Here is a 14,446-nt window from a genome sequence, read left to right on the forward strand (position 1 = left end):
TCCCGTGCTAGCCAGAACTAAATCAGACTTCTGCCTGCGCAGGTTTCATGAACCAGAATGAGAAGTGGATTCACAACGAGGCTCACGGCGGTCTGTTCGGGGTCTATCTGAACAAAGACGGTTTTCCCGGCTGCACCCTCATCCAGAACTTCTTCGTCTGGAAGAGCTACGACTACGGCATCTACATCCAGGTTTCAATACGGAACTTCTTCTTTTTCTGAACACTTACCTTCATTTAGAGATAGACGTAACATTTTAATTTAGCATTTTTCTAGGGATCAGAGACTATTTTATAGCCATATTACAGAAACATCCTATTTTAAAACTGAGTTTAGTCTGAGTTTAGGATTCCTGAGAAAATAAAGACCAGGAGCTGCAGTCTCATCACCATCCTCCTGTTCTTCGTCTTCCTCTCCCCCTCACAGACCTTCATGAACACCATTGTGTCCAACGTGACCCTGGTGGACAACGGGATGGGCCTCATGTCTCTCATCTTCACTCCTCCGTCTCTTTCCCATGCATTCGCCGATAAAACTGTACATGTTCAGGTGAGGAGGGTTAATTTTGATTTCTTTCTTCTCATATTCATCACGTATGATTTAGTTATACAGTAGCTGACAGATTTGATATTCCTTTCGCTCGTCTTTTTTTTTTCCCAGAATGCCTTGATTGTTGGCAGCAGCCCGAACTTCAACTGTTCAGACAGGCTGTTCAACAATGACTATAATCTGGCCAACAGCGATAATCATCGAGCCCCGAGGACTCCCAACGGTACAGAGAAAACACCGCATATCACAGCTACACAGAAGATTCATTTCAGTGATTTTCAGGTTTTAATTTAAGGAGAACAGCAGATTCTTAGAATGAGAAATCTGATAAACAGGCTTGTAACAGGTTTTAAAATGTTTTTGGACCTGCCGTAATCACAAAATATTTAAATGTCTCAAGTTAATTATCTCAGCTCGTATCCTGCTGAGAGCTGGTTTGATCCACTTGACCCACTTGTCCGACCAGGCAAGTGAAAAAAATAAATCATGTTGAATTCTCAAAGTTTCTTTAATTTGTATTTTCACTCTGTTCAGGTGGAAGATCTGGAATTTCCTGGCCGACATTTCATTCTGAGCACAACAACGCTCCAATAAAGCCTCATCACATTAACAACAACTACAACGCCATCAAAGGACTGATGACAGTCAAGGGTGAGTTCAGCCTCAAACGGAAAACGTCGCTATGTCATCACGCTGTAGTTACGTTTGCTATTGAAAACAGCCTTCACATTGATTTGAAGAACTTATTTGTTGTTCCTCCTTCTAGACACGACATTTGTCGGTTTCCGAAACGTCTGCTCCAGCGAGACGAACTTCATGTTCATGACCAACCCGCTCAACGAGGACCTGCAGCACCCTGTGCAGGTTTCAGACATAAGGATGGTGGACAGCGTGGAGGAGTCCAAAGTCTTCATACACAGGGCTGATCTGGGGTAAATCATTGGACATCATCTATATGCTGCTAAAAATTTAGTATTTAAACTGACAAAAATGAGTGTTTGTGCTGTTTGTGTATCTTAAAGTAAAATCAATAACTCGATGTATTTGTGCTTCAGTAAAGTGAACCCAGCCGACTGTGTGGACATGGAGTGTGACGCGAAGAAGAAGAGCATGCTGAAGGATGTGGACGGTTCGTTCCTGGGAGCGGTGGGAACTGTGGTGCCCCAGTCCGAGTACGAGTGGGGAGGTGATCCCAGGAGGGGGCTGGGCGACTACCGCATCCCCAAAGTCATGCTCACGTTCCCCAACGGCAGCCGCATCCCCGTGGACCAGATCGCTCCGCACAAAGGTAACAGGAACAACTGAGGGCTTAAAATAAACAGTAGCTACTTACTTTTACCACCTTTAAGTGATTCTTTGTTCTCCTATTTCCTAATGAACCTGAACTGGTATTTAAAGAAGTAATACGTTTAAGTCGTTCCATTCAGTTTCAATTGTGCCTTATTATTGTCACAGATACAGTTTTTCATATTTACTCATTCTTTAGAAATGAGACAAAACTGTATTTTAAGGTAATTAAGATCAAACTCAAACTTTAGTAAATGTCATGACGTCAACTGATAGAAAATCAAACACAACCCTCCTGCTAAAATATCAGAAAATAAACTGGCTGCCGAAATTGCGTCCTCAGGTGTGATGAGGGAAAACTGCACATACATGAGATCCTGGCAGAGCTACAAGTGTTTCGGGCTGAACTACAGGATGCTGGTGATCGAGAGCCTCGACGCCGACACGGAGACCAGACGTCTGTCCCCCGTCGCCGTCCTCGGGAACAGCTTCGTGGACCTGATCAACGGTAAGATGATCGGATCCTCTGTAGCTCCAAACGGTCTCTGAAAACAGAGAGGATGTGTCTTCAATTCAGTTGCGTGTCTGCGTGTGCAGGTCCTCAGGATCACGGCTGGTGTTCGGGCTACACCTGCCAGAAGAGGGTGTCTCTCTTCCACAGCATCGTGGCCACTGGTCACTCCTTCGATGTCTTCTTCACCAGCGTCAGCCCTCAGAAACTTCGCCTCATGATGCTCAACGCCAATCAATCTGAGGTCAGTGCACAACCTGGAGAAAACTACTCTAAACATTAGTTTTTCAGCTACAGAAGTGGCTCTTATAAAAAACTTCAGCTCAGCTTCACCTCAGTTACTTATTTAAAGACTTTTTTTGTTTTTTGATTTGTGCAGAGCATCGTGGTGTCAGTCTTCTACTCCAAGCCACAGCGGTTGGATGTGTACGTTGACAACAAGCTGGTCGCTCCGACTAACGTGAAGTGGAACACAGCCAAGACTGACTACACCCTGAAGAAGCCCGTCTATTCAGGTACTGATGCATCACGTGTGTGCAGGAAACATAAATCAGCTCAGGCAACAAAACAGGCAGGCTGCGACCTGCAGCATCTATTAAACACACCAGAACATGTAGTTAAGTTTTAGTTTATTTGTATTTCAAGCGTGTCAAGACGAATTAGTACAAAATTGATTTAATAAAGAATGATCAATTTACATAAAAGTGAAAGTTGAGATAGTAATAAAAAAGTAAAAACAATCTGCAGTAGGCTCTGTGAGAAATATAACTTTTTTATCCAAATCATACTTGTTGCTCTCCAGAGTGACAAACTAGTTTTTCCTACCTTACCAAAAGCACCTGAATGCACCAACATGTTTTGATGTAGTCTTTCTTTTCAACTGTATTAAGAAAATGTTACTTTTTGGACATTTTTTCTGTTTTTGACACCAGACTAGAGATTTATAAAACTTCTTTCTGAAACTTTTCTTTCATTCTTTCTTTCATTTTTACAATGGAGACAATTCTATTTAAATTTACAAGTTTAAGGTCATTTACTGCTAATTCTTTACACATAAATATTCTTCTTTGAATGTTTTCAAGGCACACCATATATTTTTTGCAGTAGATGTTGACAGTATAAGAATTCAACTGACAGACTGACAAATAATCAGATGCTGCCCAGTTGTCCACAAAACAATAATCTATAAAAAATAAGACACAGTGTTCTTAGTTCTCAGCACAAATGTCGATGTTACAGATGAGGCACTTTTGAATCGTGTGTAAAATGTGACGTGCGTAAAAAATTAAAGGTTGAAGTAATAAATGTAAGTTTTTTTTTATTTTAAGTATCATATATTTCCTATTTTTCTTTGTTTTATCCCTCCAGGTCAATACGTCCCTGAACTCAATGCCACATTGGGCACCAACTACTTCGACCAGGACTTCAAGATGTTGAAGGTCTTGGTGAGAGGCTCCAAACCAGTGGAGATCCGAACCGCCCCGGTTCTCTTCATCTCCTTCGAGCTGCCCACCATGACTGAGGACCAGTTCTTTGGAGAAAACCTGGTCCGGAACCTCGCCGCTTTCCTCAAAGTTCCCCCGAATATGATCCGAGTCACTAAGATCATCCGGGAGGACGGAGGCGCACGGCGCAGGAAGAGATCCACGGGCCTGAAGGTGGAGGTGGAGATCAAGAAACCCCCAGTCCAGCAAACCACCAACAGCACCAACGGTCAGTGGGAGAAGAAGAAGAGAAGAAAGAACATTGGCCTTTAAATTCAGATCCAGCTCCCTCATAACATCTCTCTGTTTTGTCCTCTCAGATGAGGAGGACTTCACGTTGTTGAAGAACATCGCTGACGATCTGGGTCAGGCAGCAGTTTCCGGAAACCTGAGTCAGTCCATCGGCTTCAACGTGTCTTCGATGGGCGTCATCCCTCCTCCTCCTGCATCATCTGACCCCGACTGGAACAAGGTGAATGTCAGGACTTACTTATAACAACGTCTTTTTAGTAAAAACTGCACCAAAAAGTCAGATTTGCATGCTTGCTCACCGGGTCGACGGTTTCCTGCTTTTAAAATCTCAGGAGGCCAAAGGAGAGGTGACAAGGGAGGAGCCTAAAGTGAGTTTCGTGTCTAGCGTGGACAGCCTGCTGCTGATGCAGGAGCCGATAGCCGGGGAGTTTGTGGGTCCTCTGTACCAGCAGCCCAGGCTCATGGCGGTGGACGATAAGGTGAGACAAAGATACACCTCTAGACAGATCGCTCTCACTGCACAGCTGCTGCTAAACTTGATGTTTGAAGGCAGAGAACGGGCAAAAACACTGATTTATATCAGCTCAGGATCAGATATTATTACTCTGTAAAGTTTGAAAACAATCTCACAGGATAAGAGCACAGTGAAGACTTGAACACAAGAGCCCGAATAAATATACATGATACAGAGAATTGTATAAAATGTTCATAAATATCAGAAAAACTCTCAGATGCAATATCCACACAAAATAATCTGCTCAAAATAAATCCAAATCACTCATTTTACACAAACTTCCTGCAGTTTTTGTGTTCACTATTTGGATTAATTGTACAGTTTATCAGTTGTTCTGTGCTATTATTGTTATGCATTGAATAAATATCCATAACATATGTCACTTGGTCGGCGGTTTGTCAGTTTACTCAGTGATAGAAAGAGGAAAAAGTTTGGAAACCACTGGTTTAGACTAAGTTGTGGAAAAGTGAGCCGCTGTCTGTAAGCACTGACCTGTGCTGATGTCTGCAGGGTAACTGCATCTCTGTGGGAGTGACGACGCTCACAGTAACAGCCAGCCTGAAGGACTCCAGTGGGAACAGCGTGGGCGGACTGGAAGGAAACACCACCATCCTGTTCAGCACCTGCTGGGCAAACTACACCAACCTGTCCATCCTCAACAGCGGTACGTCTGCATGACTACTCATTCTGTTGTTTGTATTTAAAGTTTGCATGCATTTCAAGACAACTCGACTGCTAATGTCACCTCAAGCTTGTTGTGTTTTTACCGGTGATTGTAGCTCCACACAGTTTACAAAGGATCTCGTTTTCCCTGACACCAAATGTGAAATTTATCCATGTGTCTGTTCTTCTCTTTCTCCCAAATGTTGACATTTTTTGCACAGTCAGACTCATGCAGCAATACTGTGCATCTAACCTTCATACCACACTTTCTTCTTTCTCGATTTTGTCATAGTTTTTGTCATCATATATTACGTCTTATAGTTATTGTCCCATTTTGGTTAGTGAAAAAATGCAGTTGGTGAAAACTTGGACCCGAACATTATTAATCAATGACATTCACACTGGTTCACATCAATCCCTGCAGGTGAGAACCTGACCATGGTCTTCACGCTGAAGGAGTGGGGCGCTCAGTCACGTGCCTTCAGCGTCAAAAACACTCCGACCACCCAGCCCCCGCTGACCACCGGCAACATCACAGAGCCCACGTCCATCGCGTCCACCTCGACCACCTCGACCACGATCGAACCGCCGTCCACCACCGACGACAGCATCTTCAGCTCCAGCACCGCCGTGACCGCCGGCAGCCTGTGTCTGGTCAGTGTCATCTACGCTGTGGCCTGCTGCTCAGAAGGAATCCCCATATGTTAGACAGCTCTGTGAAGCTTTAGATGGTTTATGAAGGATACCTCAACATATATTCACTTTAACACAAACAAGTCTGTTTCATAAAACAAACCTAATCTCTGAATAAATTATGCACTTGGCTGGTTCTTCCTTAAAAGGACCCAGTGTGTAGGATTTACAGGCATCTTGCAGTGACTTTGCAGATACAAAAGCCTCATTCTAAGCTAATAAAAACAATTATTCATATTTTTAAGTGATTGTAAACTAATGAAAACATACTTATAATTTCTGACATATGCTGCCAATAAATTCCTGTAAATCTTACACTCTGGACCTCTAAACAAACAAAACCTAAGCATCCATCTCTCCCTCTGTGTTTCTTTTGAGTTCTTCTGGTTTATTATGTTTTAATGTCTGTTTGATATGATTACACTCAAAGTGCAAGAGCCATATAGACTTTATATTTTAAAACAGGTGCAATAGGGCTTAACTTGAATCTGTAACAAGGTGAAGGAATACGTGAAGTTTGCATTTTGTTGATGATGTTTGAAACTATATTTTCTTTTCAATAAATTCTATTTTTCTTTGTTAAACACATCATTATGGTCCAAGTTTTTAAATGACCCAAAATATTCATTTAAAAATTATTTTAGTGATTTAAAAGCGAGTTTTATTACTCCTCCAGTCTATGATCAGAACTGTGTCCATAGCAACGGTCTATTCTTCATAGCAACGGTCTGTTATACAGAAATAACAGACCTTGGAATGCTGTAACTGACCAATCAGAATCGAGTAATGATTGTTAATAAAATCTAGAGGGAAAAAATGTCAAATGCTGATTGAAGACCCTGTCCATGGTGCTGAAGGAAGCTGATTGGCTGAACGTTTCCTCTCCTTGATCGGGTGCGATATGTTTGCGCTTCACTAGAGGGCGGAAGACTCCGCGTAAATCCTGGATTCATGACGCTTTGAGGCTGCAGTGATATTTGAAGTTCTGCCCGAGCAGAGAGGAACTTCTGAAACGAAGACAAAAAAAAAAAAAAAACTAAAGAAAAAAAAAAGAGCATTTGGTTTTGTGACAGCAGGTTTTTCAGCCAAAAGTCGGTGTCCGCAAACGCAGCAGAAGTTGACGAGCGTCTTTTGAGCGCACATCTGCCTCCCCAGGAGGGAGGCGACGGCCGACAGAGGAACAATTAGTTTTACAGCCTTAATTTGCGCCCTCCATTTAGCCCCGACGTTAAACAGTACAATGTGGGCGTGTTCTCGCCTCCTTTTTAACTTTGCACCGCCCGGCTGCGTCTGTCCTCCGGAGCCGTGCGCACTTTGCGGAGCAGCCACTTGCTGCGGAGGAGTGGATGCAGAGTTCAGCTCCGGCTTTGCCTGTTGTGGTCGCCCTCCTCCCCCCCGCCCCCCCGCCCTCTCCTGCGGCCACAGCTCAGGACGAGACCAGAGGATGGATTTCTATCACTTCACTTTCCTCTGCGGGACTCTTGTGTTTGTCTGGGAAATCCCGTGTTTTCACGCTCTGGCCATTTTCCCTCCGGCTGCGCCGAAGAGCAGCAAGGTGTCGAGGATTTTTGATTCGCAGGAGGCTTCCAAATATTTCAAGGAGTTTTACGCGCCGCCGTCCGGCGACAGAAACAGTAAAGCGACATCCAAAGAGTCGGTAGAGCCTCATGACTACATGCTGTCCATTTACAAGACCTTCTCCACGGCGGAGAGGCTGGGACTCAACGCCAGCTTCTTCAGGTCTTCAAAAGCTGCCAACACCATCGCAAGTTTCGTGGACATTGGGCAAGGTATGTGGAGCTGTAGGGGAGACCGGGGGCCATTGTAACATTTTGTTTTTACATTTTCCTCCATAACTCACAGACTACCTGATAAAGGGTTAGGCGATATGGATTAGAAATAATATTTTTATGCTATTCCATATATACAATCTGATTTTCCAAGGAGATGCCCTCTCCCTATTTCCTCCCATGATCCTGATTTTCACACTTTCTCCCCCTTTCATTCATGTTCAACGTTTATACGCCACATATGACTCTAAAAGTCTCAATTTACTTTTTGGAGCAGGGGCAAAAAAAAAAGAGATTTGTGCAAGTTCAGAACATGAAGAGCTGCGTGAAAAATTGATCAGGCTGCTGTGGGCCAGACACATATAATATAAAGTCCTAATAACGGCCAAATCTCCCATAATGAAATGGTCACACAAGGCACCTGTACTGGTTCACCCTCTCTGAACTGCCATGTTGAATTGTCGGCTAATATTTTGTCGACAACATCCAAAACTTGATGTGTATTTACAGTGTATCATGCATGCTGCATACAGGTAGCAACAATAATAGCAGCAAAAGTAGAAGAAGAACATTAGCAACATGGGTATAATAATAATATAAAAGGTACAGTTCGTTATCACACACAGCAATGATCCCGTTCAAAATCAGGGACTGATAACGGCTTAATGGTAAGCAAAATGCTATTGACTGTCTTGGCTAGATTTTTCATTTTTGGTATTTCTGTGATGTTCCTTGTGGGCAACATGAAACCTTTCACTGGGCCACATCCGGCCCCCGGGCCGCATTTTGCACAGGACATGTTATCCCGTATTCTTTCCTGAGAATTAAAAGTATTCAGCGTAAAAATGCTGCTGCAGTGATATTTTCATTCACCAGAATACAGCGTCTCTAAAACAAATTTTTTTGTGGCAGTGAAAGCCTCCCTAATGTTGAGGTCTCAAGGTTGGCAAGTATGGATATACATATATCTTGACATGCACATTTTCTCTAAAATAATACTGTAAATTCTCAAAAGACGTCCACTGAGGAGCTGGAATTTAAGTTTTTCTGATGTCTTTTTCTGACTTCTTTTGAACGTCCAGTGTCAGCGTCCACAGTAGTGTCAGCCTTAATTTGGCACATAAAATTCTCTCTCACACATTAGCAACAATAAATACATTGTTAATGAATTGTATAAATTAATTAATCACATGTCAGTTTCCTGCACCTGTCTTGTACATCCATAAATATCGAAAAATCTTCTAGCCAGTTATTGCTATTTTGAACCTGATTTGCATGTCCTGCAGACATACAGATATGGCACGTCTGGCAGACGTCTCATGTTTGCTAGGAACGACTCAACAGTGTATAAAGTAGTTACTGCTGGGCGATATGGACATTGGTGCTTTCACAAAATATTAAAATAATGATTTTTGATAAATAATCATCAGTAAAGTGGATATAATGACTAAGCGGGTAAAGGTAAATAATAGAACAGTCTGGTAAGTTCAGAAAATTACATCACTAAACTGTTATGCAGCCTTTGAAACCAGGAAAAGACAACACTGATACCACAGAATCAATATAATATCACTATTTTGTCGGGCCCTAACTTGAAATGCACTAGTCACCTTTTGAACATATGTATGTGCACAAATTAATAATACACATGATATAATTTCACAAATAAGGACAAGACTGTAATATTAAATCTAACGCAAGACGTCAAGGTTGTTCCCTCCTCGGTGGGGGCAACTGTAACACTGAAGAAAATATTATGTCATATTAACAAACATTATCTTAAAATAAAGCACACCTAGAAGTAATCACATTACTGCTGTAGTATCTTAAGGCACAATATGTTTTTTTGTTTTTTTTTTGGCTGTTAACAATAACTGATAATCACCTGCTTCTCATGACCAATACCAATAACATAACCAATAATTTAACATTTTTTTTATTTTAAAAAGAAGTTTATATAACCTGCAGTTTATGCACACCTGAAGGTAAGAAAGGCTGGGATATAGTGAGATTTAATATTCACAGCTCTGAACCTCACTGACATCACCATGACAACGAAAACAAACAACAGTTCTGACTTCACAAATATGTTTAAGCTTTTATAGAGCATTTTGCCTGAGAATTTAAATAAATTGCTTTGACAGTCTGTCAAATCAGATATTATTATAGCTGATATTTATTGGCTAACATACGCCAGTACAGTTGTTTGCATTCAAAGTAAAAATCTGTTTATATTTTTGCAGAAGAATAGGCAACTATTTTAGTGGTAACTAGATTTAATTATGTGAAGTGATTGACTTTGAAAGAAAATGGCTCAAAGATCTTGCAGCCATGATAAAATCTCATATTCTAGCAAGTAACAGTTTAATAAGCAAAGTTTGTTCATGTGAACTTTTATCCCAAAACCCAGAGATAAACGAGTTAAGTTTAAATACGAAGTCATCTAAACTTTAGAAGATTTCAGAAGACAAATACTGAATGTCTAAAAAGTAACTTTCATATTTGAAAATCAGATTTTTGTTGAAAATGTCTGCGGCAGTGAAATGATCCTGCTCTTGTTCACAAGCAGAGAGAGAGAATCCTACTGAGCATGTGCAGAGTAAGTGTCATCACTCTAGCTTGTTTCTGATCAGAGGTATTCAGTGAGTTACTGTTGCCCCCAGCTATATCGGTCTATATCTGTATCGGCATATGTGTTCCGATATGAAGATTTTTATTTAACAGAATATACTATTTGTTTTTTATTTTATTTTATTTATTCATTTATTTATTAAACCTGACTATTTTGTACCCTGATATCATTTTGGACCGTGAAACAGTCTCTGGAGGGCTTATTGCTTATGAAAAAAATGAGCATTTAAAGCAGAATGTGTCGCGGACATTGATGGGTGTTTATAGTAGACAGTAGCACTGAAGCTGCGTTAAGAAAATAAGTGAATAACGTTGAGGCCCGGCCCTCAGAAATACTGCTGCTCCAGAGCGGGAATGTTTTCTCCTTCCACGCTTCACTGCATCATAAGTGAGAAAGTTTTTCATTGAACACAAATTTAGTAATACCCTCGAGTGCAGGATGAGCCATAAAAAAGTTTTTTAATCGTTTTCCAGGAAAGACAAACTTTTAATACCATTAAAAATATCTACCAAATGACTTTTTTGTCATTGTTGGACCAGACACTGGCACACATATAAACATATGTGATAAAAACGTTTAAACATCAATTTTGACGTCACGGGAACATATATATAACGTATAATATCCTGCTTCCATTACATATCTTTGTCACAAGTGTTGAACTCTTTTGAAGGATCAGTGCAAAGAATGCATTTATTTATATATTCTATATAAAGTATTTTTAACAAAGGGCAAAGGTTTGCCGGTATCTGCATCAGTCCAATCAGTTCATTTATTCTGTGCAGAGGGCCCAAACAAAAACGACTTCCCAAAATATTTAGAGCCTAATTGCACCATTGTCATTAGAACTGCAATGATTAATCAATTATGAAATAAATTGCAAAATATTTTGATAACTGGCGGGCATTTCAGCTTGTTTAATGTGGATATTTTCTGGTTTCTTTAATCCTTTATGACAATTAACTAAACATCTTTGGCTTGTGGAAAAAAAACAACACATTTGAGGACATTATCTTAGGCTTTTGGACTTTTCTGAGCTGGAAATTAAATTCAACATCAAAGAGTATTTTGGGGGGAAATTGTTACAACAGTATTCTTCATTGTGGGAACATCGATTAAATGGAAGTTTTCATTGTTTTTTTTAGGTCAAGACTATTTTAAATGTAAATATATTTGGTGCCTGAATTGTAGTATTTTTATCTGTTTAATAGTCATAATTAAAGGGAAGAGGAGAAACATCAGTATAACAGGTGATTCCAAATTGTTGAACAGTAGTAGTAGTATGTGTGTGTGTGTGTGTGTGTGTGTGTGTGTGTGTGTGTGTGTGTGTGTGTGTAGGTTGGATTGATTGAACTCCTGTGACTCATACTTTGTCTCTCAGATTAATCCAGTGCAGACAGTAGTGGGATTTTTCCTGTCAGATTCCACATCTCTGTGGTATGCACATCATCTCCGTGAGAATGCGTGATCTGACCCCGCTGTTTTTAATGCTTTTCACAGATGACCTCCCACTCTCCCCTCTGAGGAGACAGCAGTATCTGTTCGACGTCTCAACCCTCTCCAAAAAAGCGGAGGTGCTGGGAGCCGAGCTCAGGATATACACCAAAGTGTCTGGAAATTTCAGGATATCGGAAACAGAGCCCGTTGACATCCAGCTCCTCTCCTGCCATGACCGGCAGCTGCTCGACTCCAAAACGCTCGACCTGCAGGACTCCCAGAGGCCAAAGTGGGAGGTGTTGGACGTGTGGGAAATATTCAAGGAGCAGCAGCACCTGAGCCCGGGGAAGCACTTCTGCCTGGAGCTCCGGGCCATGCTGGACAACCCCGAGAGGGAGCTGGACCTGCACCTGCTGGGCCTGCACCGGCACGGCAGGCCGCAGCAGAAGAAAGCCATCTTAGTGGTGTTCACCAGGTCGAAGAAGAGGCAGACCCTCTTCAGTGAGAGGAGGGAGGGCAGGGCGCTGCTGGGTCTCGAGAGGAAGGCCAAAGACAGGGGCCCCCGCACCAAAGCAAGCAGGAGGAGGAGGACGGCAGCTTCCAAAACCCGCCACGGGAAGAGACACGGCAAGAAGTCAAAATCCAGGTGCAGCAAGAAGCCGCTGCACGTCAACTTCAGAGACCTGGGCTGGGACGACTGGATCATCGCCCCGCTGGATTATGAGGCGTACCACTGCGAGGGGGTGTGCGACTTCCCGCTGCGCTCCCACCTGGAGCCGACCAACCACGCCATCATCCAGACTCTGATGAATTCAATGAACCCCAGCAACATGCCGCCCAGCTGCTGCGCCCCGTCCAAGCTCAGCCCCATCAGCATCCTCTACATCGACTCAGGAAACAATGTGGTGTACAAACAGTACGAGGACATGGTGGTGGAGTCGTGTGGCTGTAGGTAGTAGCTCTGACAGGTGTAGCGCTTCACGTTGACCTCCGGACAGCATGACAGTCTGTGTGGCGGAAGGAAAACTTGCTTGATTTGTTTGCCAAGATGGAGACTGTAAAAAACTTACTGATGCATTTCCTAACCATGCACCCGTCAAGGTCATGTTTAATACCTCAAAACATTTGTTGTCTTGTTTTTTCCATATGTTCTTGCCTTGACACTTCAACGCTACCGTGACTGCATAATCAAGGATGATAAAAATGTTGAAAAATGTTCTCTTATGTCAACAAAACAAAAGGTTTAAAAAATAATTAAACATTTTGGCAAATACATACAATTGCTTTCTTGCTGAGAGTTAGACAAGAACATGATACCAATCTCATGTCGGTACAATAAATATAAAGCTGCTGGCAGCAGCCTGTTAGCTTAGCTTAGCAATAAAGACTGGAAACAGGGGAAACAGCTAGCCTGGCTTTTTTCAAAAACCATAACATTGTTTTTGGGGGAAAAAAACTGCTGAGCTATTCCTTTAAAAGAGACACAGTTAATATCCCCCATTTAAGGAAAACAAACCTGTTCTTATAAAATAATTGCCAAAAATAAGGGTCCTTTTACCACCTACTGTCTGACTTGTTAGACGGGAGCATAATGTTAGACTCCTACAACTATGAAAAGTTACATGAATATGAGCATTTAATTTATGTGACGTTGTGATGATGTTAGATGGTCATCTAATTACAAATAAAACAACTTTACACTTTCTAATTGTGCGCAGTGCATGCACCAATCCTTCCCATTAACTTCCATGGAGAGCAGATCCACAGTCAGGTGACTTTTGTCGTCACGGTAACAAAATAAAAACGTGGTTAATGTTGTGAAACGGTCGGCAACAAAACTACTTAGGTAAGGAAAAGATCAGTCAATACCATGAAAAATATCAACGCTCAATACCATTTTGATACCATGGGGGAAAACTTGACACAAGGTTGCTTTTTTTATTCTTTTTTTTTATTATTAAAAGATAAATATAACAAAGCTATATCATGACAACAAGAAATCATAACCATTTTGGAAACATTGTTTTTTGTTCTCATTAGATCAGGCCTTTAAAAGTAACTGCGGGAAATAAGGGTTGAATCAGTTTCAAATCTTCAGAATCATTATGTATCGATAAATCAATATTTTTGACAATGTAATGCACAATGTTATTTAGCTTAAAATTTTAAAAGATGTTGACTTTTTGATTTCACACGAGAGACAAACCACAGCCTCCGGGATGAAAGTTTCTTTGACCACCTCCTCGATGTGTGGACTTTCCCACTCTTTATAGCAAGCAAGCAAAACTTTATTTATATATCACAGATGTGTAAAAATACTGGAGTAAAAAACAATTATAAAATAAAATAAGGTAAGATAAAATAAGACCAACAATCGACCAGGAAAATAATAAGACATGGGAATTAAAAAAAATTTAAAAGGAAGGAAAGATAAGATAAAATAAGATAATTGATACCAACAGTTTACCAATAGGAATATAAGAAGCGTGTGAGGTAAAATAAATAAGAGTGTAACTGAAATAAAATGAGTAAATGTCAGGTATAGTACATCACCTGACATTTTTTTTAAATGGGAAGGATTGGCATATCGTCTGCACAAAAAAACTGAACTTTGGCGTTTGTTCTTGAATTTAGG

At 41.2% G+C, this 14,446-nt stretch overlaps 2 protein-coding genes across 2 annotated transcripts in view; both read left to right on the forward strand.

Annotated features, from left to right (window-relative positions):
- pkhd1l1.1 (PKHD1 like 1, tandem duplicate 1) overlaps positions 1 to 6,540 on the forward strand; it is a 49,589-nt gene extending 43,049 nt beyond the window's left edge. The window contains exons 64-77 of the mRNA XM_084738619.1: positions 43 to 191; positions 426 to 548; positions 660 to 771; positions 1,083 to 1,199; positions 1,315 to 1,480; positions 1,604 to 1,836; positions 2,179 to 2,343; positions 2,433 to 2,590; positions 2,726 to 2,861; positions 3,715 to 4,059; positions 4,151 to 4,302; positions 4,415 to 4,561; positions 5,107 to 5,260; positions 5,684 to 6,540. Coding sequence (XP_084594745.1) covers positions 43 to 191; positions 426 to 548; positions 660 to 771; positions 1,083 to 1,199; positions 1,315 to 1,480; positions 1,604 to 1,836; positions 2,179 to 2,343; positions 2,433 to 2,590; positions 2,726 to 2,861; positions 3,715 to 4,059; positions 4,151 to 4,302; positions 4,415 to 4,561; positions 5,107 to 5,260; positions 5,684 to 5,967 — 2,441 coding nt within the window. The 3' untranslated portion in view covers positions 5,968 to 6,540. The remainder of the gene's footprint in view (positions 1 to 42; positions 192 to 425; positions 549 to 659; positions 772 to 1,082; positions 1,200 to 1,314; positions 1,481 to 1,603; positions 1,837 to 2,178; positions 2,344 to 2,432; positions 2,591 to 2,725; positions 2,862 to 3,714; positions 4,060 to 4,150; positions 4,303 to 4,414; positions 4,562 to 5,106; positions 5,261 to 5,683) is intronic.
- A 796-nt stretch (positions 6,541 to 7,336) lies between these two features.
- Positions 7,337 to 13,080, forward strand: gdf6b (growth differentiation factor 6b). The gene is made up of 2 exons (XM_084738776.1): positions 7,337 to 7,742; positions 11,875 to 13,080. The coding sequence occupies exons 1-2, from the start codon at positions 7,397 to 7,399 to the stop codon at positions 12,765 to 12,767; spliced, it is 1,239 nt and encodes a 412-aa protein (XP_084594902.1). The 5' UTR covers positions 7,337 to 7,396; the 3' UTR covers positions 12,768 to 13,080.
- Positions 13,081 to 14,446: the final 1,366 nt, after the last annotated feature.

This window comes from Lutjanus erythropterus, chromosome 16 (genome assembly GCF_056507025.1).
Source record: "Lutjanus erythropterus isolate fLutEry1 chromosome 16, fLutEry1.hap2, whole genome shotgun sequence".
NCBI lineage: Eukaryota > Metazoa > Chordata > Actinopteri > Lutjaniformes > Lutjanidae > Lutjanus > Lutjanus erythropterus.